Genomic DNA, 26,419 nt, shown 5'->3' on the forward strand with positions numbered 1-26,419 from the left:
TGCCTTTTAAAGTCATGTGACTTTCACTGTCCTGATTGGTCCACGCGTACTACTCTGCAGAAAGCTCAAGTCGACTCTTTGGTAAGCTAATTATCTATACTACGCTTCGTTGAATGAACATATTTCAATGCGACTACTGTTTGCAGCTCATTTCGATCTTGCGCGACGATCTCCATTCTTTGAACGTCCAGACTACACACCTACATCTTCAGCTACCGCGTTGTGCTTTTCTGCGCAGAGTCAATCTATATAACAGATGAGCGCTGGAACGGCGAAGTCTAGTCGACTTCTGAAGACGGAGGCGTGTAGAAAAACAGTCTGTTGACCAGCCTACATTCCTTTAGGCGACTTAACGAGGATAAACTGTCCCAGACGTGAGAACGGCAGCTCTAAAAGTGACGTTCGCTGTTACCGCCCCATGGAATTTCTTTGCTGACGAGCTCGAATAATCCACCACGTGGCAATGGCTAACCAGGTTGGACAACAATTTATTTAGATTTACTTTCAAGGTATTTGTCCGCGTGCCTTTTAGTTCTAGCCATGCGCGTCCTCAATGCATCGAACGAATTCCAAAATAAATTTGTATTTTTTGCATGAATGACAAAATAGATTTGTGTTTTTGCAAAGCGGCAAATCACTTATTGAAAATTGACTTTGTATAGTCTACAACTGCATGAAACTACCGTAGAATGCTCGAAATACTTTAGTGTCTACTCGGTATAGACTCACTAACCATGTTAGCTGAAACACTGGAATTTTATCCAATGAACCGGTCAATATGTATATCGTTTCAGGTGTTTCACTAAAATTAGCTTCGTTTGATTCTACCTTTTTGATATCACCTAGACAACAGAACTTTATTGGTTACACTGTATTGCATGTTGCAGCTACAGAAATCAAATGTACAACAGTGGAACTATAGTGCATATCCTGAAGCAACTATAGAGTCTTGACCACTGGCACGAATATTCATTATTAACTTCAGCGTTTTATAATACCGGAATAATGCTGCGTTTTACTTCACTAATAATTAAGTATTTACTCTAGATAGATGCATATGATGTCTTAGCTAATTTACATCTTTAATTAATTAATCTATTATAAACGCTGTTGTTTAGTAGCCTCATTAAGTAATTAGTTAATTAAGGAAGAATGGTATTGCATTGTTGTGACTGATTGTGTTTAAATGTTGTCTGTCTTCGCTCTTGACAATGACATTATGTACTGTGTAATGTCAAGAGGCGTCTAGATTGATTATTCTGACCTGCTGAGCATGGATGTACATAATGCTACAGTTGCAGGTTTGTGTCTAGAATATGAAAAGGATATTCTAAATTCTTTCAATGGTTTTCTAAATTCTAAATTTCTGCAACTATACCTCTCATGCACTTGAGTTCAGATGAGGTTTTGTGCAATGGTATCTGGTATCCTTGAAACCTAGCTATATCAAACAGTTCTGATGTGCGTACATCACTTTGAGCATCAGCTCAATGACTGTAGAAATATGGTGTCCATGTCTTTCAGTAAAACTACTGTTTTGTTCAGATGGTAGTGACCAGATGTCAAAATTAGCTAATTAGTGCTTTGAGCTCATAACGAATGTGCCCAAAGCATTCTTCTCTCTTCAAGCTCTATGCCCTGAAAATTATGCGTGGCTACTGGTTAGCCAAAATAGTGTCTAGAACACAATATTTAATTATCGATGTACAAAACAGAAGTTTTGCTATTAACGCGCGCTACCTACACCCTGCTGAACCTCGGGGCTCGAAACGTCGAGAGCCGTTACCGCTTGGCCTGCGAAATTCTAAACTTATTATTTGTTTGTATAGATGTCGATAGTCTACTACAATTTAGGTAAACTGGATACGCTTGCAATCGACAGTTTTTTAATTAATTAAATTTTAAAATTGATATCAACTATGTGACGCACGTACGTAGTAGCCACCTGTACGAGCTAGAACGCGAGTGTATGGCGGAGTCGTTGGTAGAAGTTTCGAGCGGAAACCAGAAAGCATCAGGTAAAATGGAAACTTACTTGAATTTCAAATTCCCTCTAAATGGTAGGCATTGGCTAGACTAATTAGCGTTGATTTCAAAAGTGTTGATGCATTACTAGTAAATAACAATTTGTAAGCTCACATGTTCGGCGTTTGTCGCATGTTGGTAACCATTAGTATGGGGGGCCCCATCACACTAAAGTGACTATGCACCAGGTTTGGCGTACGTAGTTCACCAGACTGTCAATTAGGAAGAACTCCAGTACGTAGACCCTAGGGAATGGAAAGTAACCTACTGTATGAGCTCAACTTCTGGTGCTAATTGAATTCAATGTGTGAACGTTGCAGTGTGGTACAATGCATGCTAGTTGATAATTCTACAAACAAGAATGTTAGGTTTGGCCAGCTACACATTATCAAAATGTTGGTTGAGGCGTCTATTGTCATATGGGCGCTAATTTGGCACACTTATAAATCGTGTGTTGGATCTGGTTTATTTACTACGGTTTGTTCAATCAGCTGGCATTTTCTTTTGATTGTTGCTAAACAGGTCTTGCTCTTTATTCATACAGTTTTACACGTACTGTAGTATAAATTATGTGTATATGAATAATAATTTTTCTAAACTAAAGTTTATGAATGTTATATGTTTACCCGAATTGGGTGCTGTACGTACTAGATTCCAGTGCAATGATATATAATACACCATCAGATTGACACTCACACCAGTCATGTCTGACAGGTAAACACTTAGTTATCGATTCAAAGATTTTTATTGCTTTTTGCTATATTATTTTATTTCACTCATATTTCACTCATACTTCTGTCTACTGTATCCAAGTGAGTGTAACATGTCATTGTATTGTTTTGCCTACTACACCAAGTTTACACTAAACCTCAAGGCTGACGGATCCACAGCAGCTATGGCTGCCCTACTGTTCGAAATTTCGACTCTAGCAATCTATCTATTGCATACTTCCGGTCGTGGTAATAGCTGATTAAATAGAATAATATATTTAGGGATTTACCTAATACTATTTCTGTCAATTGTGTTCAGTTATGCAAGAATGCCAATTGCCCTGCATTTACCTGAAGGCCACTACCTTGTAGTAAATCCTGTTAATTGATTAAGCCAGCTGCTTGTAGCGTGTGTTAAATTATGCATATTTGATGCACGTTAGGCCACTCCATTTGTAAATAATTGCTTCCATCGGCTGTGAACCCGGTGTCTTCCTTGAAATCAATTTGACTTGATTTGACTCTAACAAACAGACAGCTGTTGTTGTGCACGACATAAATCTTCTGGTTTTGTCTCACTTACTGATTTTATTCTCTTACAACAAGCTAACAACTGTTGTATCTGATAAGCTTCAAACATGCTTTTGTAATTTAATGTGAACAGTATGATTCATGATGGTCATACGTACATTAATTAGCTCTAAATATATTCTACTTTCAGTGTAAGACATAGTCTGTATACTGGTTGTTTTGACAGGATTAGATGACAAACCTGGATCAGTGCATTCCAGTTTACAGCAGGTCATTGCTGATGCATCAAAAGTTGTGTCTGTGAACATACTTGGAGTACGTGGACGAGAGTTATGGTGTGCTTCTGAAATTTTTGGAATGAAGAAGTACTTGGAAAGTACATATGTTTCCGAGGACTTGACAAAAGGTGTACAATTGATGCAAGTACTCGGTGCAGGGAAAGTCAATCAATTACATTGGCTTACTGCCACAGAACCAATCAAAGGTGAAGGAATGGAAGCTACCATTGTAATCAGTTGTCTGGCTCCTCTGATTGTTGTCATTCCTTTGGATCAGCAGGTCATTGGAGAGGATTCATCACTTTGTTTTCCTGAAATAAAGAAATTGCTTGTTTCTGCTCAAGCGGGTAGAAGCCCACTTGTAGTTATTGGTATCTGTAAATACAGCTATGATGAAAGAGTACTCAAACATGTTGTCATGAATACACTAGGGATTCGAACAGACCATATGCTTTTTGTGTTAGAGTCATCAGATCATTTAATGTTATCCTCAATTTGTACAGAAATCAATAAAGTACTTACTAAGTCATTGCTAGCAGCTGAATCGTCCTTTCTGGAAGTGGACAAGGCGATTCTTCTTGAAAGATGCAAAAAGACTAAGATTCTAACTCTTGACCAGTTCCGGAGTAGACTCACTGAGGATGTGACTGATGTGCAGTTAGCTCAATTCACTTTGCATTTGGAACAGACCAGCTTAGTTATGTGCTGCCCTTTTGTTAACACTGAAGGCGATGTCTATCAGCGTGAACAATATATGACATCAACCATTGTCCAATCCAGAGGTGTTTCTGTTGAAGATAGTTTAGTGGGAGCTTCTTACACAAAAGGTGCCGACTTGAATCTTATCTTGGACCCAAAGTTGTTTGCAATTGAAGTTGATAAAAATATTGAATTATGTCGACTTTTCCATGCTGAGACCAACAACTGCCTTATCCCTGCTGTTCGGCACAATCTCATCCCAAAAAGCAAACTCAGTCAAATTTTTCAAGTTCTTTTACCAGCTTTACACAGAGCAAGCAAGGTATTGAACCCTTTGTTTGTTGCTTGTGGTCATGCTGACTGCTCTGAGAAGATCTACATCATTGTCACTGAACCTCAGTCGCAACTACCTGTGATTCCTGATGCAAGATCTTGTGTGCTTTTACCATCATGTTTAGAAGCAAATCAGCTGGTGCTTCCACTGATAGGTTATCACAGAATTCCTCCACTGGCATTTCGATCGCCTGGGCATTATAAGAGAGATATTCCTATTCCTGTATTTTATCAGTTGATTGCTTTCTTGATGAAACACTTTCCTTCGTTTGTGAAATGTTGTGCACATGCAGCAAAGTTTAATATAGCAGATCAACATGTGTTAGAGGTCTCCTATGCAGAAACATACATCAAAGCTGTTGTATATGTTCGTGGTACTGTCTCACCAATCACTCCTACTATCTGTGATGGCATAAGAATTATGATTCGTGATCATTTGGACATGTTGCTCAAAACCTCTGGTGTACTTGTTATCTGCCAAGCTGCTGTGCTTCACGACTCTAACTCAACATGGTCTGATTTTGTCGACTTAATTGATTTCGATCCTTATTGCACTAACCAAGAATTATGCAGCATTGGTGGGCAGCTATTCTCACCAACTGATGATTTTTTCTTGTGGTTTGGAAAACTTGGACCAGTATGTTGATATTTGCTATGTTGTTGTAATGTTCTTGTAACCAATTATATTGCTTTGTAGAAACCTAGTGAAATTCAAAAAAGTTACATGTCAATTAAAAGTGATATTGATCCTGTCCGTGCTTTGACGTGGCTGTATGAGAGGCAACTCATCATTGGATCAGAACTCGACCGAATGTTGGATCAAAATGCTGATATGCGTTTACAGGCGTTACTTTTATTACTTGAAAATAAAGGAGCAAGAGGACTTGAAATAATTGATGCTATACTGCATGATAATACGCTGAAGAAACATCAAAGGTTGACTGTTGAAACAGAAACAGAGATTGCCCAAATTGGAGAGGGACGTAGACATCAACAAGCTCATAGAGTGATGGCTGCATCTCCAATGCAGGAGCCATCATTGACAGCAAAGGCTGATTCTCATAGTAAGCCTGGCGATCATGAAATATCAAGAAATGTAGGGCAAACCGATGCCGATTTGAACTATTCAACTCTTGAAAGTACAAGGAAAGAACAGCTAAACCAGCTCGGTATCAAGTCTTTGCAATCTAGATCTGCACAGCAGTCTCAAGAAAGTTCAATAACGTCGACTACATCATTATCGGCTATTTATGCTGGTCTTCAGGAGGAACAAATTGCCATTCCACGTTCATCGTTAACAGTAGTGCAGACGATTACAAGGACAACAGACAGTGAACTTTCCAGTGAGAGAGAGCCATCAATAACTGAAGTGAAACGAGATCCTGAAGTGCCACTGCTTGTTCTGTTTATTGTTTTTGTCATTTTATATTCCTTTGTGGTAGGTTCATCCAATATTTGAGAGCAAGTATTGGCACGTTGAAAGAGCAACCAACAGTTTTAATGAAGTTTCTCTGCAAAAGGGAGGAAAGAGACTGGGAGTTGGTTCATTTGGAACAGTCTTCCATGGAGTGCTCCACTCTGAAACCGGCCAGAAATTTGAAGTTGCCGTGAAACGTCTCAAGAAGGTAAAGAAAAGCAATAGTTTTATGTAATGTAAAGAAACCGAAGGGTTCTTTTGTAATATAATAGGCTACCAGTTTGAATCCCGCTCAAGTTAAAATGAGTCGAAAGCAGTTTGGAACTGAGATGAATGTGCTGACTCGTTATCTCCACAAGAATATCATACGACTTGTAGGATTCTCCAGTGATGGACCGGAACTCTGTCTTATATATGAGTATATGTCAAGAGGACCTTTATCCCACAGACTTGACTGCAAGGTGTCCTATTAGTGCATACTTGTCTCTATAAGTGTTTGTCACACTGACCAGCTATGTCTACAGGACAACACTCTTCCTCTTGACTGGCGTGTTCGTTTAACAATTGGTCAAGATATTGCATCTGCCTTGGAGTTTCTTCACACAGCTTTTCGTCTACCAGTTGTCCACCGTGATGTGAAGTCATCCAATATCCTGTTGGGGTCCCACTTTGAAGCCAAGTTGAGTGACTTTGGCCTGGCAGTAATCTGGGACTCTGATGGTGATCAGCAGCCTGAAGACACAGGGGAGCCATCTTACGGAACTCGGGCTTACATGGCACCAGAATCACTGCAAGGGTTAATATCAACCAAAGGGGATGTCTATAGTCTTGGAATGGTAGGCAAGACCACAGCTTGTATAGAATAATTACGAACAATGCATTGTTTAGCTTGAGTACAGTATTGTTAGTTTGTGGCATGAACTTAGCTTCAGAGATTCTTCAGTTGGTATTGGTTATGGAAGGTTTCTGAGAGCATGTCAGTAGGTCTGTTTATTAGCATTACTATATTATTAGTGTAATTTTGCTGATATTTTTTTAGTTCATTTGTATTATTTATTTTTTGTAGATCTTTCTGGAACTAGCAACTGGTCTTCCTCCCTACTCGAGTCGAAAGAAACAGACTTTGGTAAACCAATATTTTGTGATTTGTTACTCTCATAGTTATAGCATTTCTTTTTCTCTAATGCAGAAAGCATACCTGGAGGACATGGAACGTCAGAAAGTCAACATTGTGAAAATGCTAGATCCCAAAGCTCGATGGCCAATTAGCAGACGAGGACAGGGCAAAGACAGTTCTTATGGTCTTGATTTATTAAAGATTGGGAAGATGGCTGCAATAGGGGATCACACAAATAGACCTGACATTGTTGAGGTAGCAAACGTTGTCATTTGCTTACTTCATAACAATGATCTATTTCTGCTCAGGTTTTACTTCAGCTGACAGCACTTATTAGCAATATTGAACAGAGTTAGGAGTGAACAATGCTGATGCGGGTAAGTACAGTTAGACTATTGTATACTGCTTCCTATAGTGATTGAAAAGTTTTAAACTATTGACATGCAGAGTGCAATGTTTAAGAAAGTAAATACAGTATATTGACTAAATGAAAATTGCTCTTGTCTAGCTATTTGTCTCTTATGTCAGTACGTACTACTGTATTTCTAGATTATTTGTATTGACCTTGCAGCGAAAAAGCAGTCGTCTATTTTGTTTACGCTAGCAAATGCTGTATCCCATGTTTGTAGATCTTATTGCCCAGTGGATATGAGTGGGTATAGCAATAATTCAGGCATTTATTTCTGATGTAATTACAGATGCTGGTTAATTGTTGTTGTAGTTCAGTATATGTTTATGATATTTCTCTATTGCAAACTGTTATAGAACCAATGAATAATTATATTTGTTAGTACATATTACAATACACCAGCAAGGAACTTACGGCATAAAACATAAGTTATAGTTTTCTAGTTACTGTAAACAAATGCAATGCTTCAAACTTCAATTACAAATTTGACTGTTTCTGCTTCCTTTTCGATGCCAGAGAACAAGATGTATTGCAGATTGAGACATCAATGTCAACGGTGATGTCATACTCCATATTCTATAAGTGACTTCTGTATTGAAGAACTATAATAACTGCTTGACACGGTCCATAGATCCTGCTCCTGCTCCTGCTGCTTAGTAATAACTGACAGTCGTGTTTGTCCAAACACTGGCAGAACATTCATGGAAACAACAGAGATTGCATCCCTCAACGAATTGACAACATCATTTCTTCCAATGTCCAAGTTTCTGATCACTTGCTTGATTACATCTCAAATATAATAAGCAAAACTACGTATTTTTATTCTGGGATAATTAAAAATCCCATGCTAAACGTTACAACTACTGTATATCTGTATTTACGACAATGCCAAACTTTCCTCTACTAAAACTTTATCTTCCAAAATTAGTATTTTTATTACATGAAGAAGTATAGTAAGTAATTGTGGTCAATCAACCAAGACATCCTTGGTGCTGATCTCTTCAAGATTTTCTATGAGAACATTGCATTTCATGAATCATTTGTAGCGTAGTCCTGGGCTCCTGGCATCTGTCCGTTACGTAACTGGCAATCCACCATTAAGTAGTCGAAGATGAATTAGTATCATCAGATTTTGACCGTAAACGTGGCATTCTTGCACCACTTGTACACAAGGTCATTGTAGAGCTGGAGTTGGTTGACACATACAGCATCAGAGGAAAAAAGAGAGAATACACTTCATTGATTTGAGAACCAACACATTACCATATGTTCCTGTGTTTAGGTCAGTTGCCTTAATTTGTAGACCAAACCTTTCATTGATCCCGTCATTTCAGTCCAGGATTGAGTAACCATTTGTAAACGCCACAGTTATGTACTTTGTTTATGTAAGACAATTGTAAAGAATTTTAATTACAGAACTATATCAGAAAGTGTCCTTGGTTGGGTCTGTGTGGTCTTGTATCTGCTTGCATCCTTGGCGCATGGTCGGTGCTTGAAGAACAGCAACTGGAGTATCTTTTGGCGTCCGCCTTATCTAGATCAATTATGCTTGTATATATCATGTTGGCCATTACAGTGTGAAGTATGTATACAATTAGGATGAGAAAGTATCTTGTAACACAACACTGATCATGTGTCCTCAAATGATCATAGCATCCTCGAGCTCAGGCATTTCGTTCACCTGAACATTATAAGAAAGACGTTCGTGTTCCTGTCTTCACTTTTTTATCAGTTGGTTGCATACTTGATACTGCTTGTGCTTATCCAGCTACTTGAATTAATTCCTACGTATGTATATATATATATATATATATATATATATATATATATTGCTATATATATATATATTGCTCAACTATTTCCCACATTAGGAGATTCTAGGTATCACATGAGAAGCAACCATCAGCACTTCTTGGATGTCATATATGCAGAAACCTACATCGACTGTCATCCATGTCTTCCTGAACATTGTACACATTGCGCAGCAGTACAGGCATGTCCAACAACCACGTTTATTGAAAGTTCTCGGCCACAATTCCAGCTTCGAATGCTGGTGTATGCAACATTGTCCCTAGATCTCTGGGACAATCGACTTAGTTGGCAAGTGTTTCAAATATGACTTCGTTGGCTTAACCAGATAGACCGTCTAGGAGAAAGTCTGAATCAATGATCGAGACTAACAAAGCGGCTGCTACGGCCATGACAATTAATGCTGTTACATTATTATGACGTATTCTAGTGTAGAGTCCTATTCTTTGTTAATTAATTAAGCGTTAGACCGCGTTCCATCTTCTATTCCATGCCACTTCGCACAAGATTTAGACGAGATTTATGGATTGATCGTATGCTAAGTAAGTAGCACATGTGTACCTGCCACGTTTCCAAGCAGCCGCGTACTTGCACAGTCTAATCCACTAAAGGAAATGAAGGAGTTCCGGATCGAATTCGTCGATGCAACGTGTCAACCGTGCAGCACGCTGTTCTCGGAGGGCCACAACATTCCGGAAGTCGAATTTGGACGGCCTAGAGAATAGACAGTCGCGCTCCTAGGCTGCTGTATGGCCCAGATTCACTCTTCTGCGAGAGTAGCAACTGCAGCATGCGATCATCTACTAAGGTTCATCTCGACTGACACTCTAGAGAAAGAAAGATCAGCATTTACTAGCAAGCAAGAATCTAGGCTCTAGAGTGAACTAGAGTTTTAATTTGAAAGACCGACGTGAAAGCTCAGAAAGCAGTTGCGTGACAATGCCTCGCATTAATTAATGCCTAGCGAAAGCAGGAAACCGTCTTCCTACCATCTAGTCGAGTGTTGCTCGGTGTCGTGCGCGCATGTATGACAAGCAGACAAGCTGTGACGACTGTCGTTGCGTAGTGTCAAGTTCTAACTCACAAGAAACCATGCACTACATACAAACTGCCTTCTGCTTTCTAGTTAACATTTGAAATGTCCTGGGTTAGAACGCCGCCGCTTTTCTTGCTTGGACTACTAACCGAGGCAGTGTTCATGACAGAGAGGCGACAGGATGGTCAAACAGAGAGAGAGGGGGAGAGAGAGATGACGCAACGCAGGAGAATGTGATATATTTAGGATAAACGACAAACTCACTATCTGCCCATGACACTCTAGTGTCTGCACGTCTGTAGATACCCGGACAGGCACACTTGCTGAGTGCACACATGTACCAGGCATACGACAAGGTACTAGATATACAGCACAGTACCGATTTCGAAACGTTAGATTTCTAGCTCGAGCGCGCCCTCGATCGATCATGGACTTACTTTACGCAAAAGCCTTGGGAGAGGAGTCGTACCTGCAATGACCGATCAGACAAGCGCCTTGTAGCTGGGAGTTCCGACGGTTGGCGAACGTGCCAAAAATGAATTTGCGCGCGCTTATGTAGGGTGGAGCTGCGCCGTGATCGAAGCAGGAGCATTAATTAACGCGATTGCAACATCACCATGTTCTTCGGGCGTGGCACTAAGACGCATCGCTTCCCACGTGAACATTTGGGTTGATGATGCAATAATTAGGGTTTGCGTCTGTAGGCAAAGCAACAATTTTGTGTGGTGATGTCTGTGCACTAGCTACGAGTTGTCTAGAGTGTCAGTTGTCTAGGTCCACTTTTTTATTACAAATTATTACAAATGGGTGTGGGTTTGTGTACTGAAACTCATTGCATTACGCAATGCCATCCTTGTATTACGCAATGCCATCCTTGTATTACGGTACATGCATTTTGGGTTATATCATGCTTCCGGTGACATCATCATGACGTCATGTACTATATAGTACATCTACAGTACCGTTAGTTGGTCGCTCTTGCTGTTGCTATGAAAGATGGAGCTGATAGAACGTCTAGCAGTTCGAGGAAATCATCGGAGAGTAGACGTTTGCATCAAAGTTGGGACGTACCAAGTACTAGAGGCGACGGCCTCGACAATGATAGCCTCGCCCCAGACGCAGTGTGGATTGCAGCCCCGGATGCGCTGCCATCACCACTACGTACCAGTGTGGATTGCAACCCCGGATGCGCTTCCATCACCACTACATACCGTAGTACCGTAGTGGTGATGGCAGCGCATCCGGGGCTGCAATCCACACTGCGTCTGGGGCGAGGCTACGACAATGACGGCTTTCCTTCAGTCTCCTGGACGAAATCAGAAGGATGGACGAGTGTGTGCTGGAATCGGCGTTCCACCACATTGGGGTGTGAGATAGCGAGTGCGGTTGATCCAAAACACCAAGTGTGGGAAATTGATGGTGCAAATGAGGGAAAGCACTTTGAAACGCCTTCAAAATGTCATACCTTATCAGCACTTCCGCTCATGACTGTCTTCGGTGTGGTGAAATCACGACGTCGAAAGACTAAAACGAATGAAACAGGTGAGTGCAACTTTCCACGTGGATATAGAGATAGTTATAATTAATATTAAGTTACTGAGTTGGCTAACAATTTGCAAGGAAAGGACTGCATCTTTGTGTTGCACGAGCGGGCCTAAGCTCTCCGCCATGGTGTGACCGTCTGGACTCATGCATTCGCAACAATTCTAACCATAATTATCTAGATATACGTGTGTAATTAATTAATTAACCAAGCTTTTGTTCTGTTGATACTAATTTTAAATATTGTTTCAAACGTCTGTGTCAAAATTACTATTTGAAAAACCTAATCGACAAAAGATGGCTACATTTTTTAATTAGATTGCACTGAGACTCAAACAGAGCATGGGTGTACAATGTCATCGGAAGATAATTTTTATTTTTAGCAAATACAATTATAGCTTAATTAATTAAAGTGTTTCTAAATTATTTAGAAATTTTTTTAAATTGTATCTAAAATATAGAAGTCTACTTTGCAAGTTTGGTCTTAGACTAACTAATCAATCTCCAGTCATATTTTAAAATTCAAACAAACTTAAAAGCATTGCGTGTGTGCAGTCAATCTAACTATTTGGTCGCCAAGGCCTACTGTGTCATATCCGGGACTTGTGCTGTTGTTAGAAGGTCGTAAATCTAGCCGCGTCCCCAGACTCTCTCGCGCTAGTCTTGTCCAGACGCTCTCAACGAGATCCTGAAGTGCCACTACTTGTTCTGTTTATTGTTCCTGTCATTTTATATTCCTTTGTGGTAGGTTCATCCAATATTTGAGAGCAAGTATTGGCACGTTGAAAGAGCAACCAACAGTTTTAATGAAGTTTCTCTGCAAAAGGGAGGAAAGAGACTGGGAGTTGGTTCATTTGGAACAGTATTTCATGGAGTGCTCCACTCTGAAACCGGCCAGAAATTTAAAGTTGCGTGAAACGTCTGAAGAAGGTAAAGAAAAGCAATAGTTTTATGTAATGTAAAGAAACCGAAGGGTTCTTTTGTAATATAGGCTACCAGTTTGAAGTTTGCCTAGTTAAGTTAAAATGAGTCGAAAGCAGTTTGGAACTGAGGTGAATGTGCTGACTCATTATCTCCACAAGAATATCATACGACTTGTAGGATTCTCCGGTGATGGACCGGAACTCTGTCTTATATATGAGTATATGTCAAGAGGACCTCTAGCTCACAGACGTGACTGCAAGGTGTCCTATTAGTGCATACTTGTCTCTATAGGTGTTTGTCACACTGACCAGCTATGTCTACAGGACAACACTCTTCCTCTTGACTGGCGTGTTCGTTTAACAATTGGTCAAGATATTGCATCTGCCTTGGAGTTTCTTCACACAGCTTATCGTCTACCAGTTGTCCACCGTGATGTGAAGTCATCCAATATGCTGTTGGGGTCGCACTTTGAAGCCAAGTTAAGTGACTTTGGCCTGGCAGTAATCTGGGACTCTGATGGTGATCAGCAGCCTGAAGACACAGAGGAGCCATCTTACGGAACTCGGGCTTACATGGCACCAGAATCATTGCAAGGGTTAATATCAACCAAAGGGGATGTCTATAGTCTTGGAATGGTAGGCAAGACCACAGCTTGTATAGAATAATTACAAACAATGCATTGTTTAGCTTGAGTACAGTATTGTTAGTTTGTGGCATGAACTTAGCTTCAGAGATTCTTCAGTTGGTATTGGTTATGGAAGGTTTCTGAGAGCGTGTCAGTAGGTCTGTTTATTAGCATTACTATATTATTAGTGTAATTTTGCTGATATTTTTAGTTTATTTGTATTTCTCTAATGCAGAAAGCAAACCTGGAGGACATGGAATGTCAGAAAGTCCACATTGTGAAAATGCTAGATCCCAGAGCTCGATGGCCAATTAGCAGACGAGGACAGGGCAAAGACAGTTCATATGGTCTTGATTTATTAAAGATTGGGAAGATGGCCGCAATAGGGGATCACACAAATAGACCTGACATTGTTGAGGTAGCAAATGTTTTCAGTTGCTTACTTCATATCAATGATCTATTTCTGCTCAGGTTTTACTTCAGCTGACAGCACTTATTAGCAATATTGAACAGAGTTAGGAATGAACAATGCTGATGCGGGTAGGTACAGTTAGACTATTGTATACTGCTTCCTATAGTGATTGAAAAGTTTTAAACTATTGACATGCAGAGTGCAATGTTTAATTAAGAAAGTAAATACAGTATATTGACAAAATGAAAATTGCTCTTGTCTAGCTATTTGTCTCTTATGTCAGTACGTACTACACTGTACTATATTTCTAGATTATTTGTATTGACCTTGCAGCGAAACAGCTCATTAGCTACAATTTGTAGCCAACAATTGTGTTTCTTTGTCTGAAACAGTTTTCTTAACTGGGCGCAGTCATCTATTTTGTTTATGCTAGCAAATGCTGTATCCCATGTTTGTAGATCTTATTGCCCAGTGGATATGAGTGGGTATAGCAATAATTCAGGCATTTATTTCTGATGTAATTACAGATGCTGGTTAATTGTTGTTGTAGTTCAGCATATGTCTATGATATTTCTTTATTGAAAACTGGTATAGAACCAATGAATAAATTGTTAGTACATATTACTATACACCAGCAAGGAACTTACAGCATAAAACATAAGTTATAGTTTTCTAGTTACTGTAAACAAATGCAATGCTTCAAACTTCAAATACAAATTTGACTGTTTCTGCTTCCTGTTTGATGCCAGTGAACAAGATATATTGCAGCAGATTGAGACTTCAATGTCAACAGTGATGTCATACTCCATATTCCATAAGGGCTTCTGTATTGAAGAACTATAATAACTGCTTGGCATGGCCCATAAATCATGCTCCTGCTCCTGCTGCTTAGTAATAACTGACAGTCGTGTTTGTCCAAACACTGGCAGAACATTCATGGAAACAACAGAGATTGCATTCCTCAACAAATTGACAACATCGTTTCCTTCCAACGTCCAAGTTTCTGATCAAATGTTTGATCACATCTCAAATATAATAAGCAAAACTACGTATTTTTATTCTGGGCTAGTAAAAATCCCATGCTAAACGTTACAACTACTGTATATCTGTATTTACCACAATACCAAACTTTTCTCTACTGAAACTTTATCTTCCAAAATTAGTATTTTATTACATGAAGTAGTATAGTAAGTAATTGTGGTCAATTAACCAAGAAATCCGTGGTGCTGATCTCTTCAAGAATCTTTTCTATGAGCACATTGCATCGAATCATTTGTAGCGAAGTCCCGGCATCTGTCCATAACTGGCAATCCACCATTTTCAGCGTTAAGTAGTCAAAGATGAATTAGTATCATTAGATTTTGACCATAAACGTGGCATTCTTGCACCACTTGTACACAAGGTCATTGTAGAGCTGGAGTTGGTTGACACATACAGCATCAGAGGAAAAAGGAGAGAATACACTTCATTGATTTGAGAACCAACACATTACGATATGTTCCTGTGTTCATTGATCCAACATTTCAGCCCAGGATTGAGTAACCGTTCATACACGCCAGAGTTATGTACTTTGTTTATGTAAGACAATTTTTAAAGAATTTAATTACAGAAGTATATCAGAAAGTGTCCTTGGTTGGGTCTGTGTGGTCCTGTATCTGCTTGCATCCTGGTGTGGTGATGCTTGAAGAACAGCAATTCAAGTATGTTTGGCATCCATCTTATCTAGATTGATTGCTTGTATATCATGTCCATTAGAGTATGAAGTATGTATACAGTCACGATGAGAAAGTATCTTCTAACACAACACTGTACTGATCATGTGTCAAATGATCATAGCATCCTCGAGCTCAGGCATTTCGTTTACCTGAACAGGACGTTCCTGTTCCTGTCTTTACTCTTTTATCAGTTGGTTGCATACTTGATACTGTGCTTTTCCAACTACTTGAATTAATTCTTACGTACATATATTTGCTCAACTATTTCCCACATTAGCGGATTCTAGATATCACATGATAAGCAATCATCACTTCTTGGATGTCACATATGCAGAAACCTACATCGACTGTCATCCATGTCTTCCTGAACACTGTACACATTGTCCGGCATTTGTGACCGTACAGGCATGTCCAACAACCACGTCTAGTGGCTGCACTAAAAAGTTCTCGGCCACAATTCCAGCTTCGAATGCTGGTGTGTGCAACACTGTCCCTTGATCCAGAAACTTCGTTGGCCTAATTGCCAGATCGTCTCCGAGAAAGTCTGAATCAATGATCGAGACTGACAAAGCGGCTGCTACGGCCATGAATATGCTATTACATTAATTATTACGACGTATTCTAGTGTAGAGTCCTTCATTCTTTGCTAACTAAAAGCATTAGACCGTGTTCCATATTTGAGTCCATGCCACGTACTTCGCATAAGATATATACGGGATCTATGGATTGATAGCACATGTGTACCTGCCACGTTTCCAAGCAGCCGCGTACTTGCTGGCCACGATATTTCGGAAGTCGAATTTGGACTTGTAATTAAACAGTCGCGCTCCTAAGCTGCTGTATGCTCCAGATTCACTCTTCTGCGAGAGCAATAGCGACACTGTGCAAAAGACAGTGTAGCAACTGCGATCATATGTTCATTTCGACTGACACTCTACGGAAAGAAAGATCAGTATTTACTAGCAAGCAAGAATATAAGCTCTAGTGGTAAATGCGAACTAGAGTTATATTTTGAAAAGGCGGACGTGAAAGCTCAGAACGCACAATGCGTTATGTTAATTAATGCATAACGAAAGTAGGAAACCGTTTTCCTACCATAGAGGAACTGTGACAAACAAACACGTGTTGCTTGGTGTCGTGCACACATGCATGAAAAGCAGACAAACTGTGACAACTGTCGTTGCGTGGTGTCAAGCTCTAGCTCACGAGAAACATGCACTACATACAAACTGCCTTCTGCTTTCTAGCTAACATATGAAGTGTCCTGGGTTAGATTTGCAAGTTGGGGCTAGATGTACAGGCTCACAATTTTGCATCTAGGCATCAAGGTCACTTTGCGCACCCAAGTAACTAGCCTCCAATTTTGCGACGTCCAGATCTCTGCATGGGTCTAGGGAGTTGTCACATTTAAATTACAAATAGATTGTGTGGTTACACTACGGAAAGTTTTGAGACGAAATAGAAATTAGAGCTCTGTTGTTTCGCAACCATGCTCTCTTGCTTCTCCACCTGACAACTACAGACACGCAGTGTAGCTATCCCATTTGCAATTGTTCGCCGCCGCATTTCTTGCTTGAACTCCTAACTGAGGCAGTGTTCAGAGAGAGAGGGGGGGGGGGGGGGAGAGACGGAGAGAGAGGGAGAGAGAGATGACACGCAACGTAGGAGAATGTGTTATCTAGGATAAACGACAAACTCATTACCTGCTCATGCTACTGTCTGGCTGTCTGTAGATACCCCGACATGCACACTGGCTGAGTGCTTGCGCACGCGTTTCCAAGATTTTACTAGCCATCCGATCTCGGACTACATGAGGGACCGGGAGGTCTATCGCCCAAAATTTTTGTACAGGTCTCTACATGCACTGGTCGACAGACTTGCTTGTGCCTGTCGTTGTGCATCAAACTTTTGCGAAGTTACACAAGACGTAGTACAGTACCTGCTTGCTAGGGAGAAGAAATGCGTCAGTAGACCAAACAATGCACCACCTGCTGGCATGCGCGTGCATGGATTCCTCGAGGCACGTAAACGAAGCAGTACAAGCCTCTACAGACCACCATGTGACTGCACCACCTCCCAGCCTTACACATACACCAGGCATACTACAAGCTAGTAGATATACAGCACAGTACCGATTTCGAAACGTTAGATTTCTAGCTCAAGCCTCCATCATGGACTTACTTTACGTGTACAAGCTGTAGCAGTCAATAGCCTTCGAAGAGTAGTAGTGAAGCGTCGAACCTGCAATGACCGCTCAGACAAGTGACTCTTTCGTCTTGTAGCTGTGAGTTTCGACAACGTCTGGCAGGAAAACGAATTTGCGCGCGCTTATAGGTAGGGTGGAGCCGCGCATGACCGACTATTAGCGATTTAAGGCGTTGCTTGTTAAAATTAACGCGATAGTGACATCACCTCGAATTAACCGATTCCTCGGGCGTGTCACTAACGACGTCATCGCTTTCCACGTGAACATTTTGGGTGCAGTATTGATGATGCATTAGCGTTTGCTAGCCGCGTAAGTGAGTCTGTACGCAACGAGTTGTCTAAAGTGTCAGCTGTCTAGCTAGGTTCACTTTTCTAGTACAAATTATTACAAATGGGCGTGGTTTTGTGTGCTGAAACTCATGGTAATGGCATCTACTTCCTTCGACTGGTGCGGGCGAACCGCAATAGCATCCTTGTATTACGTGTACATGCATTTTTGGAAGATATCTATCATATCATGCTTTCGGTGACATCATCATGACGTCATGTACTATAGCACACCTAGCGCTAATTGGTTGCTCTTGCTGTTGCTATGAAAGATGGAGCTGCTAGAACGTCTAGCAGTTCGATCGGAGAGTAGACGTTTGCGTCAAAGTTGCGATGTACCAAGTACTAGAGGCGACGGCCCCGACAATGACGGCTTTCCTTTGGACGAAATCGAGAGGACGTGTGTGCCGGAATCGGCGTTCCACCACAGTACGGTGTGTGATAGTGAGGGAGGTTGACCGAAAACACCAAGTGTGGGAAACTGATGGTGCAAATGAGGGAAAGCACTTTGAAACGTCTTCCAAATGTCATACCTTATCAGCACTTCCGCTCATGACTGGCTTCGTTGAGGTGAAAGGTGAGTGCAATTTTCCACGTGGCTAGAGAGATAGTTATAATTAATATTAAGTTACTGGGGTTGACTACCAACTTGCAAGGAAAGACAGACTGCATCTTTGTGTTGCACGACCGGGCCTAGGCTCTTCGCCACGGGGGTGACCGTCTGGACTCATGCAAGCGCAACAATTCTAACCATAATTATCTAGATATACGTGTATAAGTGATTAATTAACCAAGGATTTGTTCTGTTGATACTAATTTTAAATATTGTTTCAAAGTATGTGTCAAAATTACTATTTGAAAAACACTAATTGATAAAAGATGGCTACATTTTTAATTAGATTGCACTGAGACTCAAACAGAGCATGGGTGTACAACGTCGTCGGAAGATATATTTATTTTTAGAGCTGTAATTAAAGTGTTTCTTAAGTATCTACAATTTTTCTAATTTTATCTAAAATATAGAAGTCTACATTGCAAGTTTGGTCTTACGCTAACTAATCAATTTCCAGTCATTTTAAAATTCAACAAACTTAAAAGTATCGCGTGTGTGCAGCCATTCAAACTATTTGGTCGCCATGACCTACTACGTTATATCCGAGACTTGTGCTGTTGCTACAAGGTCCTAAATCTAGCCACGTCCGCAGACTCCCTCGCGCTAGCCGCTGAAATTGTTATACGGGCACCGGACAAGACTAGCGCGAGAGTCTGGAGACGCGGCTAGTAAATGTTTAGCTCATTCATTTCCCTACCTTTCGAAGGTCACTCGACATTTTTGACACTTTCATCTCTCCCTCTGGAGATGGGAGGATATCCTGGGTCCTACAATGGCTATTCCAAAGAAGACAGTTTGTCAATTCAGCATTTGCCGGTACCTTGTCATCATCAACATTACACTTCGTTTATTTCTGAACACTGCGAGACATTGAAATGTCGTTGGAGGGTTGGACGGCCGCGGTACTGTGATGACCGAGAAAGTCTTCACGGATGTGACGAGCTCGAGTTTAGAGGTGACAAGGATACATCAACTAGTAAACTTGGAGGTGACTCTGCTCTACTACCAAAAGGTCATACGCGTCAAGGCTCAAGCAGAAAAGAAACAGATACGACAGTTCAATATCCGGTGGACAGTCAAGGTAATTATCTTTATATATATACAAAGAAAGTCTCTAGTAATCTTGTAGAAAGTAGAAAATATTGTACATGTGTGTTTCTAACCAATCTGAATTGTATACTGAAGACTCAATTAATTAATTAATTAATTAGTACAAAGTATCTAAGCACAATGTCAGGTTTCTCTTGTGCTCTGTTGTTGTAGAATCAGTCTTATAACTAATTACTACATCAAATTTTATCTATCATTTGAATTTTGTGTAATTAATCTATAATATACATTTGCAACTTAATTTATGTGACCGATTTTCAGTAATATTTGTTAGTGCTACAGTACCATTGCAATGGACGGGTTTTTTTTGCACGTGAACATCACCTGCAAGATGTCAAGCACATTATTTTGTTTGTTGATGCAATAGCAAGGTCATGCATTACATTCATGTTCACTCTGTCATGTGCAGTAGTCATGTGATGTATCATGTGCATGATTGCATGTCTGATATGTTGACATAAGAACCACTTGTCTATATAATAATATTGATAATAGTATTAATAATAAATGAATAGAATATATTATGTGTTGTGCTGAACCAGACTGATCTGGTTGATTCTTATTAATAATATTTTTTCTTTCCCACAACAGTAGGTACAACTTTATAGCAACTTTGCATATTTATGAGTTATTTATTATTGGGTGGTAGCCAGAGATTAACTAACTTGGCAAGAGTCTGCATTCCTGTCGTGGTTGTTGGTTTAGCACTTTGGGAGGTTGTTGAACATTTGTGGTAGGGACTGGTGCCAGAATGTCTTTGAACTCTTTCCACTGCCCACTCAAATTGGTGATGCATTCTAGTGTGTTGTAGTTACCACCAAGTTACCAAACATGACGAAAGTCGTTGCTAGGTGTGCTCAGTAGTTCTGTGATACGATATGGGTGGAGTCATAGTTCCAAGTTGTATTGCTAGTGCCTCTCTCTAACTGCCTTTAGGCATTTACTTAGATGTGGAGTAGGTCAGTTGTGCTGTTTTGTTACAAGATCTGACTGTTGGTTGTGCTTAGGTGATGGCAGGCTCTCCAATTCATCTTCATCTTCTCAGTCCCAGAAGAATGTTGTTCCATGTATCTCTCGTGCTCGGCGCATTCTAGTTGTAAATGTATTGGGTTTACACCAAATGGTGATGCAATACTGCTTGGAAGTATTTCAAATGGCATATAAGAGTAGTCCTCCTAGTGACACACCTACCACAACAAAGGGGTTACAACTAATGCAAGTATTTGGTTGTCTAACGGACGGGGAAGACCCTACTTGGATAAGTTCATCCGAACTTGTACAAGGCGAAGGAATAGAGGCGATTTTGTGCAACTCGTGTCTGACTCCTTTATTTGTAGTTTTACCTGTGGACGACATCATCACTAGTGAAGTGGCTTCAGTTAGGCCTGTGTGGATTGCCCAATTGAATAGATTGCTAGGATGCCTGGAACAGTCTCCAAGACAAATAGTGTTTCTTGGTATTGTTAGTTCAGACTGCAAGTATGACAATAGGGTTCTTAGACATTTAGTGAGCAACCATGGAATTCACACTGAGAACATGTTTTTTGTATCGAAGCCATCTGACCCAGCCGTGGTATTATCAGTTCATTCAGCAATTCTCAAAGTCTTAAATACAGAGTCAACATCTGTGTCACTGAGGTTGGAGTTAGAAAAGATGGTTCTTCTTGAGCGACTGCATCAAACTAAGAAAATGTCATTAGAAAAATTGATCACAAATATTGGGGATTCCACAGACCTAATGCCCTCTGTGAACCATCTAATGAGAACTGGTTTGTGTATGAATATTTCCTATGACATCAGAAGTGATGTCATGGAAGTGGAGGATGATTATGATGCAATTTTTTCACCAGTTTCACCAGTAAAGTCTGCATTGATCAGTCCTCACAAGTTGTTACAAGAGTCTAGTATGCAACAACGTTATAAGTTTCAGCTCTTATTGCAACCAACTGTGTTTTCAGATGAGATTTCCAAGCTGTTGGAGGTCTGTAAAATTGCTCATGCTGAAGTCAATGACAACCTACTGCCTGTTGCTCAACATGGTCTAATTCCAAAAGACAAGATTACTTTCACAACTCTCCTGTTACAGGATCTTCACAAATTACATCTTCTACTCGATCCCATGCTTGCTGATAGTGAGCATGAACAAAGCTCGGAGACATCCTACGTATTTCCTAATGAAAGCAGAAGCCATAGTGACAAGCATGAATATGCTGTCATTAATGCACGCCATTGCTATCTTGTGCCGACTTGCCTGAAAAATGAATCATTGTCACCATTATTGGGATATACTCAGATTCCTCCACTAGCATTTCGTTACCCTGGATGTCACAAGAAGGTTATTCCTGTGTCAGTCTTCTATCAGCTGGTAGTATACTTGATGCTCCGCTTTCCCAGCTCTGTAAAGTGTCTGGCATCATCCGCTAGGTTTCACGTTGCAGCTCGGCACTTGTTGGATGTCACATATGCAGAAACATACATTGAGGCTGTTGTTTATGTGCACAATGGAGTTTCTGCATTGCCTGCTGTCTGTTCTAGCATAAATGCAATGATTTGTGCACGACTGAATGCTTTGAGCAATGCATCCAGCTCGTTTGTCATACATCCTGCTGTTTTGCTTCGGGACTGCAACTCATTGTACCCGGACTTTGTAGATCTAGTGGATGTCAATATTTTCAAAGTGAAGAAGGAATTATATAGTATTGGTGGTCAAGAGTTTATACCATCTGGTGAACTTATGATATGGTTTGGGAAACATGAAGCCGTACAGGTAATAGTTTATATGATGTTGTTCTGCACACTTTGAATGACTAGATGTTTGTAGGAACATTTGGCAATTCGAGGATACTTTCATGACATAATTGATGAAGTTGATCCTGTTCGTGCAGCATCATGGTTGTATGAAAGGACAGTCTTCTCTGCCTCCGACTTGGATCACATGCTGAGTCAAGATGCTAATGCTCGATCTCTGCTGCTATATCGGTTACTCGAGAAAAAGGGAAGTATGGGGCTGGAGGCAGTCGACGCATTGCTGCATGACAACACTTTGAGAAAAACGAGAAGACCAGGCATTAATGCTGAGACACAGACTTTGCCGAGTGTCACTCAGGGTAGCAACAGACTCCATGAAGGTAGTCAGCAAACGCCCATCGAGTCTGAAGTGCAAGAAGCAAGTTCATTGCATACAAATGTACAGCAAACTTCTGGTAATTTCAATTCAATGAGCATTTACAAATATAAAGTCAATTTTGCTTCATACTTTACAGATAGAAAACCAGAGTGGTTGAACCAACTCAGTACAAGCTCCGAGCCAAAGGCGAATACCAATCCCATGTTACCACCAATGTTGCATCAACAGAATCAGGGTGTACTGACAACTTCAATGGTGACGTATTCCGGTATTCACGAAGAAGAACTGGCGTTTCCTCGTTCTCAACCGACATCCATAAGAGTAAGTACAGTAAGACCAAGTGTTGAACATGCCACTGAGACAAACCAAGAGAATACAGATAGAAAAGGAGATCCCGAGGTACGTCCAAAATGGCAGTCACGTTGTCGTTACGTTTTATTACACATTTTCCTGCCAGGTTCATCCGATATTTGAGAGCAAGTATTGGCACGTCGAGAGAGCTACAGACACATTTAACGAGGTTTCGATGAAAGACGGCGGTAAGCGACTGGGAGTGGGCTCGTTCGGAACCGTCTTCCATGGAGTACTCCACTCCGAAACTGGCCAGACATTTCAAGTCGCCGTTAAACGATTCAAAAAAGTAACACAAAATCTAATACATACAGGCAGATTTCGTTTACTAACGTTTTTTCTATAAACTTGTAGGCCTCCAGTCTAAGTGCTGCTCAAGTTGCATTGAGTCGAAGACAGTTTGGCACAGAAATGAATTTACTCACTCGATATCTGCACAAGAACATCGTTCGCCTTTTGGGATTCTCCAGTGATGGACCGGAACTGTGTCTCATCTATGAATACATGGAAATGGGAGCTTTGTCGCACCGCCTTGACTGCAAGGTAATAGAATCGGGTTTGACGACGTTTTGCTGTATCAAATGAGTTCCTTCATATAGAATAACTCTCTGCCTCTTGATTGGCGTGTACGTTTGACGATTGCTCGCGATGTTGGATCGGCTTTGGAGTTCCTTCACACGGCCTATCGCCTGCCGGTCGTACATCGCGATGTGAAATCATCAAACGTGTTACTGAGTGGCACGTTTGAGGCAAAACTCAGCGACTTCGGGTTGGCAATGGTAATAGACGCGGACGGCGACATACCCAAAGAAGTCGAACAACAATCCTCAGTTGGAACGCGTCCGTATATGGCTCCAGAAATATTCCAAGGCATTGTTTCAACCAAAGGAGACATCTATGGTCTTGGAATGGTCAGTCGGCACTTGAAACCGATTATTGTCAACACACAATTTTTGTCGTGTTTAGATTTTGTTTGAGCTGGCAACCGGCCTTCCTCCATATTCGAGTAGAAAGAAACAGGACCTCGTGAGGAGTACCACTTAGTCACTGTTGTAGTACATGTGTGACGATTTACTGTTACAGAAAGCGTACCTGGAAGATATGGAGCGTCAGAATATCGACGTGGGTAAGCTACTGGACCCGAAGGCTCGGTGGCCGAAAAGTAGGGACAATGAGAGTAAAGAGAAGTCGGTCGGTTTGGAATTGATTCAAGTGGCAAAGTCAGCAACAATCAGTGACCATGCATTGAGACCAGACATAATGAAGGTTTACACATAAAGTCAGTGACCGTTTGTACAAACCTCGCTGTTCACTGTCTGTCTCTCTAGGTTTTACCTGAGTTGAAATTACTAGTTGAAAAGAATTGAATTATGAGTATCGTTTACTGGAGACAAAGTTGTGTTTGTTGTTGTTGTTGTTTTATCAAAAATCAGACAAGACAGAGGGACAGTACATATCATCATGTTTTTGCTCTTTATTTTCTCGAGGTACTAATTTATGTCACTATATTGGATGTGCTTTAGAGTAATCTTCTACTGGAACTATTGACATCACTTCTGGTCAGATATATTTGATACAACAAATTGCTGTTTATTGATATCTATAAATCAGGAACAAGACTTGGAAACCAGTACTGTCGTTCGTGGGTTTGATCGTCGACCCATGCCATTCCTTCTTGTACGAGGTGTTCCTATAACATGATATCCACACCAGACTACGTAACCAGTCTGATCTGATATTTTACATGGATATTGATACCAATGCACGAGAAGCTCGCGTCGTTTCCCATTTCATTTCTCGGACGAGATCAGACAGCGAGACATAACCACCATTCTATGTTATACAGAATGCTTTCAATTGAATGACATGGTAAGACATCGTTGGGGTTTACCTCGGCATGTTGTAATACTGCCGTGTGATCCATACTCAGTTCACCGGGTACGGATTGTATGAGTCGCCGATCGCCGATAGGAATGACAGCAAACCCACTGCCAAGTACCCGTAACTTCTTTATTGCTCGTATGATATCATCACTGACAACAACGAAGATTACCACGACGACCAATACACATAATGGTCCATCCATAGTGACATGTGTATTATAGTTGTTTGCATACTTGCTAATATCCTGGCCATGTTTGCCTCTTGATTTCAACAATCGAAGCTTTAGCTCTTCAAGACTTATAAGACCTATAGAGATCGTGAATAGCTAATAGTACTTGTTGACTTTGAACGAGAAGCAGCTCACCTCCGTTCCTTGATCTCGTTGCCAAACAAACTTCAATGATTTGTACTCCTAGCTACGAGACATGAAGCATAGACACAACGGAATACACACAAACGAACTCACCTCATAATAGAAATCTCCCACACCAAGCATTTCTGCCCAAAATCCTTTGCTTGCTGCAACAGCATCAGCATCAGTACACACAATACGCTTCATGCGATAAATTAGACAGACATTAACTTAAAATAGATAGTAAATTTAAATTAGACTTTAATTAATAAATTAAAATTATACATTAACATCTACTGATACATCAGATATCATACACTAATAAAATCAGACATCCTAGACAGCCAGCTTTACTGTCCCATTAAATGTTAATGTACAATATAAAACGTCACTGACGATTTGACTTGTGCATAAAACTATTTTTAATTATTCAAAACTTAATTAATTAAACAAATAACTTGTAAAAGCAAACAGAGATGCTTACAAGCTAGGGGGTCGACTCCTATCCGTGCACACATCTGTTGGAAATGCTGTCTGAATTCTGCGTTCTTTTTTATCTCGTTCTTGTGCTTGGCCGCGAAGTCTTCCAAGTTTGAGCGAAACGTATCCAACTGCGACTGCATCTGAGAGAACTGAAGCTCAGCAATCTCTGTTCCTTTCTCTGCAAACTTGGCCTTTACATCAAACACAACAGTGTAATGCTGTACATGTGCCTGTCTATGTTGTGAATGCATTGCACCAGCAAAGTGAGTAAGGTTTGTCTGCTGTTTTTACTTTACTTTAGAAATCGCTACAAATACCTTAGCAAGTTTTCCCTTGTCAATCGCGCCAATTCCTCTGCGTCTCATGGCTCTGTGTAAATATCTCA

General features: G+C 40.6%; 4 protein-coding genes and 1 long non-coding RNA gene across 15 annotated transcripts; 3 read left to right on the forward strand and 2 right to left on the reverse strand.

The window, feature by feature from the left end:
- Positions 1-222: 222 nt before the first annotated feature.
- LOC134190265 (uncharacterized) lies at positions 223-7,748 on the forward strand. Of its 7 annotated transcripts, XM_062658711.1 has the most exons (10): positions 1,965-2,018; positions 3,493-5,213; positions 5,274-5,963; positions 6,019-6,201; positions 6,266-6,454; positions 6,518-6,829; positions 7,060-7,119; positions 7,183-7,365; positions 7,419-7,487; positions 7,660-7,748. In XM_062658711.1, the coding sequence occupies exons 1-9, from the start codon at positions 1,970-1,972 to the stop codon at positions 7,464-7,466; spliced, it is 3,435 nt and encodes a 1,144-aa protein (XP_062514695.1). In that variant the 5' UTR covers positions 1,965-1,969; the 3' UTR covers positions 7,467-7,487; positions 7,660-7,748. The 7 variants fall into 7 exon arrangements, 6 of the variants coding, with proteins under 6 accessions (XP_062514698.1, XP_062514695.1, XP_062514696.1 ...); XM_062658714.1 differs by lacking the exons at positions 1,965-2,018; positions 7,660-7,748 and adding an exon at positions 223-475 and having other exon boundaries at positions 7,419-7,604; XM_062658712.1 differs by lacking the exons at positions 7,060-7,119; positions 7,660-7,748 and adding an exon at positions 6,920-6,973 and having other exon boundaries at positions 7,419-7,604.
- Positions 7,749-11,589: 3,841 nt separating this feature from the next.
- Positions 11,590-14,496, forward strand: LOC134190267 (interleukin-1 receptor-associated kinase 4-like). Of its 4 annotated transcripts, XM_062658717.1 has the most exons (7): positions 12,707-12,836; positions 12,898-13,090; positions 13,154-13,465; positions 13,556-13,609; positions 13,667-13,873; positions 13,927-13,995; positions 14,179-14,496. In XM_062658717.1, the coding sequence occupies exons 2-6, from the start codon at positions 12,932-12,934 to the stop codon at positions 13,972-13,974; spliced, it is 780 nt and encodes a 259-aa protein (XP_062514701.1). In that variant the 5' UTR covers positions 12,707-12,836; positions 12,898-12,931; the 3' UTR covers positions 13,975-13,995; positions 14,179-14,496. The 4 variants fall into 4 exon arrangements, with proteins under 4 accessions (XP_062514702.1, XP_062514703.1, XP_062514701.1 ...); XM_062658718.1 differs by lacking the exons at positions 12,898-13,090; positions 14,179-14,496 and adding an exon at positions 11,590-11,906 and having other exon boundaries at positions 12,655-12,836; positions 13,122-13,465; positions 13,927-14,171; XM_062658719.1 differs by lacking the exons at positions 12,898-13,090; positions 14,179-14,496 and adding an exon at positions 12,506-12,599 and having other exon boundaries at positions 12,655-12,836; positions 13,122-13,465; positions 13,927-14,171.
- Positions 14,497-15,758: 1,262 nt separating this feature from the next.
- Positions 15,759-17,872, reverse strand: LOC134190268 (uncharacterized). The gene is made up of 2 exons (XR_009971622.1): positions 17,764-17,872; positions 15,759-16,516 (listed from the first exon to the last, which is right to left on the reverse strand). It is a non-coding gene; the product is annotated as an uncharacterized LOC134190268 (long non-coding RNA).
- Positions 17,873-18,250: 378 nt separating this feature from the next.
- On the forward strand, positions 18,251-24,945 carry LOC134189521 (uncharacterized). 2 transcript variants are annotated; one of them, XM_062657819.1, is made up of 12 exons: positions 18,251-18,691; positions 19,434-19,808; positions 20,845-21,741; positions 21,796-22,604; positions 22,659-23,040; positions 23,101-23,363; positions 23,422-23,604; positions 23,670-23,858; positions 23,915-24,226; positions 24,282-24,341; positions 24,399-24,581; positions 24,644-24,945. In XM_062657819.1, the coding sequence occupies exons 1-12, from the start codon at positions 18,448-18,450 to the stop codon at positions 24,680-24,682; spliced, it is 3,936 nt and encodes a 1,311-aa protein (XP_062513803.1). In that variant the 5' UTR covers positions 18,251-18,447; the 3' UTR covers positions 24,683-24,945. The 2 variants fall into 2 exon arrangements, with proteins under 2 accessions (XP_062513803.1, XP_062513802.1); XM_062657818.1 differs by having other exon boundaries at positions 20,845-22,604.
- LOC134189522 (vacuolar-sorting protein SNF8-like) lies at positions 24,863-26,419 on the reverse strand. The gene is made up of 8 exons (XM_062657821.1): positions 26,352-26,419; positions 26,036-26,225; positions 25,666-25,718; positions 25,564-25,615; positions 25,433-25,505; positions 25,207-25,348; positions 25,074-25,148; positions 24,863-25,005 (listed from the first exon to the last, which is right to left on the reverse strand). Exons 1-8 carry the CDS (start codon positions 26,397-26,399, stop codon positions 24,916-24,918), a joined length of 723 nt encoding a protein of 240 aa, XP_062513805.1. The 5' UTR covers positions 26,400-26,419; the 3' UTR covers positions 24,863-24,915.

This window comes from Corticium candelabrum, chromosome 14, assembly GCF_963422355.1.
Source record: "Corticium candelabrum chromosome 14, ooCorCand1.1, whole genome shotgun sequence".
NCBI lineage: Eukaryota > Metazoa > Porifera > Homoscleromorpha > Homosclerophorida > Plakinidae > Corticium > Corticium candelabrum.

What these genes read in the sequence shown, in the direction of transcription:
- LOC134190265 (XM_062658711.1), top strand. Translation starts at nt 1,970, where the DNA reads ATGGCGGAGTCGTTGGTAGAAGTTTCGAGCGGAAACCAGAAAGCATCA. An exon ending in CGGAAACCAGAAAGCATCAG is followed by an intron (nt 2,019 to 3,492) that starts GTAAAATGGAAA and finishes TTGTTTTGACAG; the next exon opens with GATTAGATGACAAACCTGGA. An exon ending in CCGTGAAACGTCTCAAGAAG is followed by an intron (nt 6,202 to 6,265) that starts GTAAAGAAAAGC and finishes GTAATATAATAG; the next exon opens with GCTACCAGTTTGAATCCCGC.
- LOC134189521 (XM_062657818.1), top strand. Translation starts at nt 18,448, where the DNA reads ATGTACCAAGTACTAGAGGCGACGGCCCCGACAATGACGGCTTTCCTT. An exon ending in ATATCCGGTGGACAGTCAAG is followed by an intron (nt 19,809 to 20,844) that starts GTAATTATCTTT and finishes GGTTGTGCTTAG; the next exon opens with GTGATGGCAGGCTCTCCAAT. An exon ending in CGCACCGCCTTGACTGCAAG is followed by an intron (nt 23,859 to 23,914) that starts GTAATAGAATCG and finishes TCCTTCATATAG; the next exon opens with AATAACTCTCTGCCTCTTGA.
- LOC134189522 (XM_062657821.1), bottom strand. Translation starts at nt 26,399, where the DNA reads ATGAGACGCAGAGGAATTGGCGCGATTGACAAGGGAAAACTTGCTAAG. An exon ending in ACAAGGGAAAACTTGCTAAG is followed by an intron (nt 26,226 to 26,351) that starts GTATTTGTAGCG and finishes TTTGATGTAAAG; the next exon opens with GCCAAGTTTGCAGAGAAAGG. An exon ending in AACGAGATCAAGGAACGGAG is followed by an intron (nt 25,506 to 25,563) that starts GTGAGCTGCTTC and finishes CGATCTCTATAG; the next exon opens with GTCTTATAAGTCTTGAAGAG.
- LOC134190267 (XM_062658717.1), top strand. Translation starts at nt 12,932, where the DNA reads ATGAGTCGAAAGCAGTTTGGAACTGAGGTGAATGTGCTGACTCATTAT. An exon ending in CTCACAGACGTGACTGCAAG is followed by an intron (nt 13,091 to 13,153) that starts GTGTCCTATTAG and finishes CTATGTCTACAG; the next exon opens with GACAACACTCTTCCTCTTGA. An exon ending in AGGTTTCTGAGAGCGTGTCA is followed by an intron (nt 13,610 to 13,666) that starts GTAGGTCTGTTT and finishes TGATATTTTTAG; the next exon opens with TTTATTTGTATTTCTCTAAT.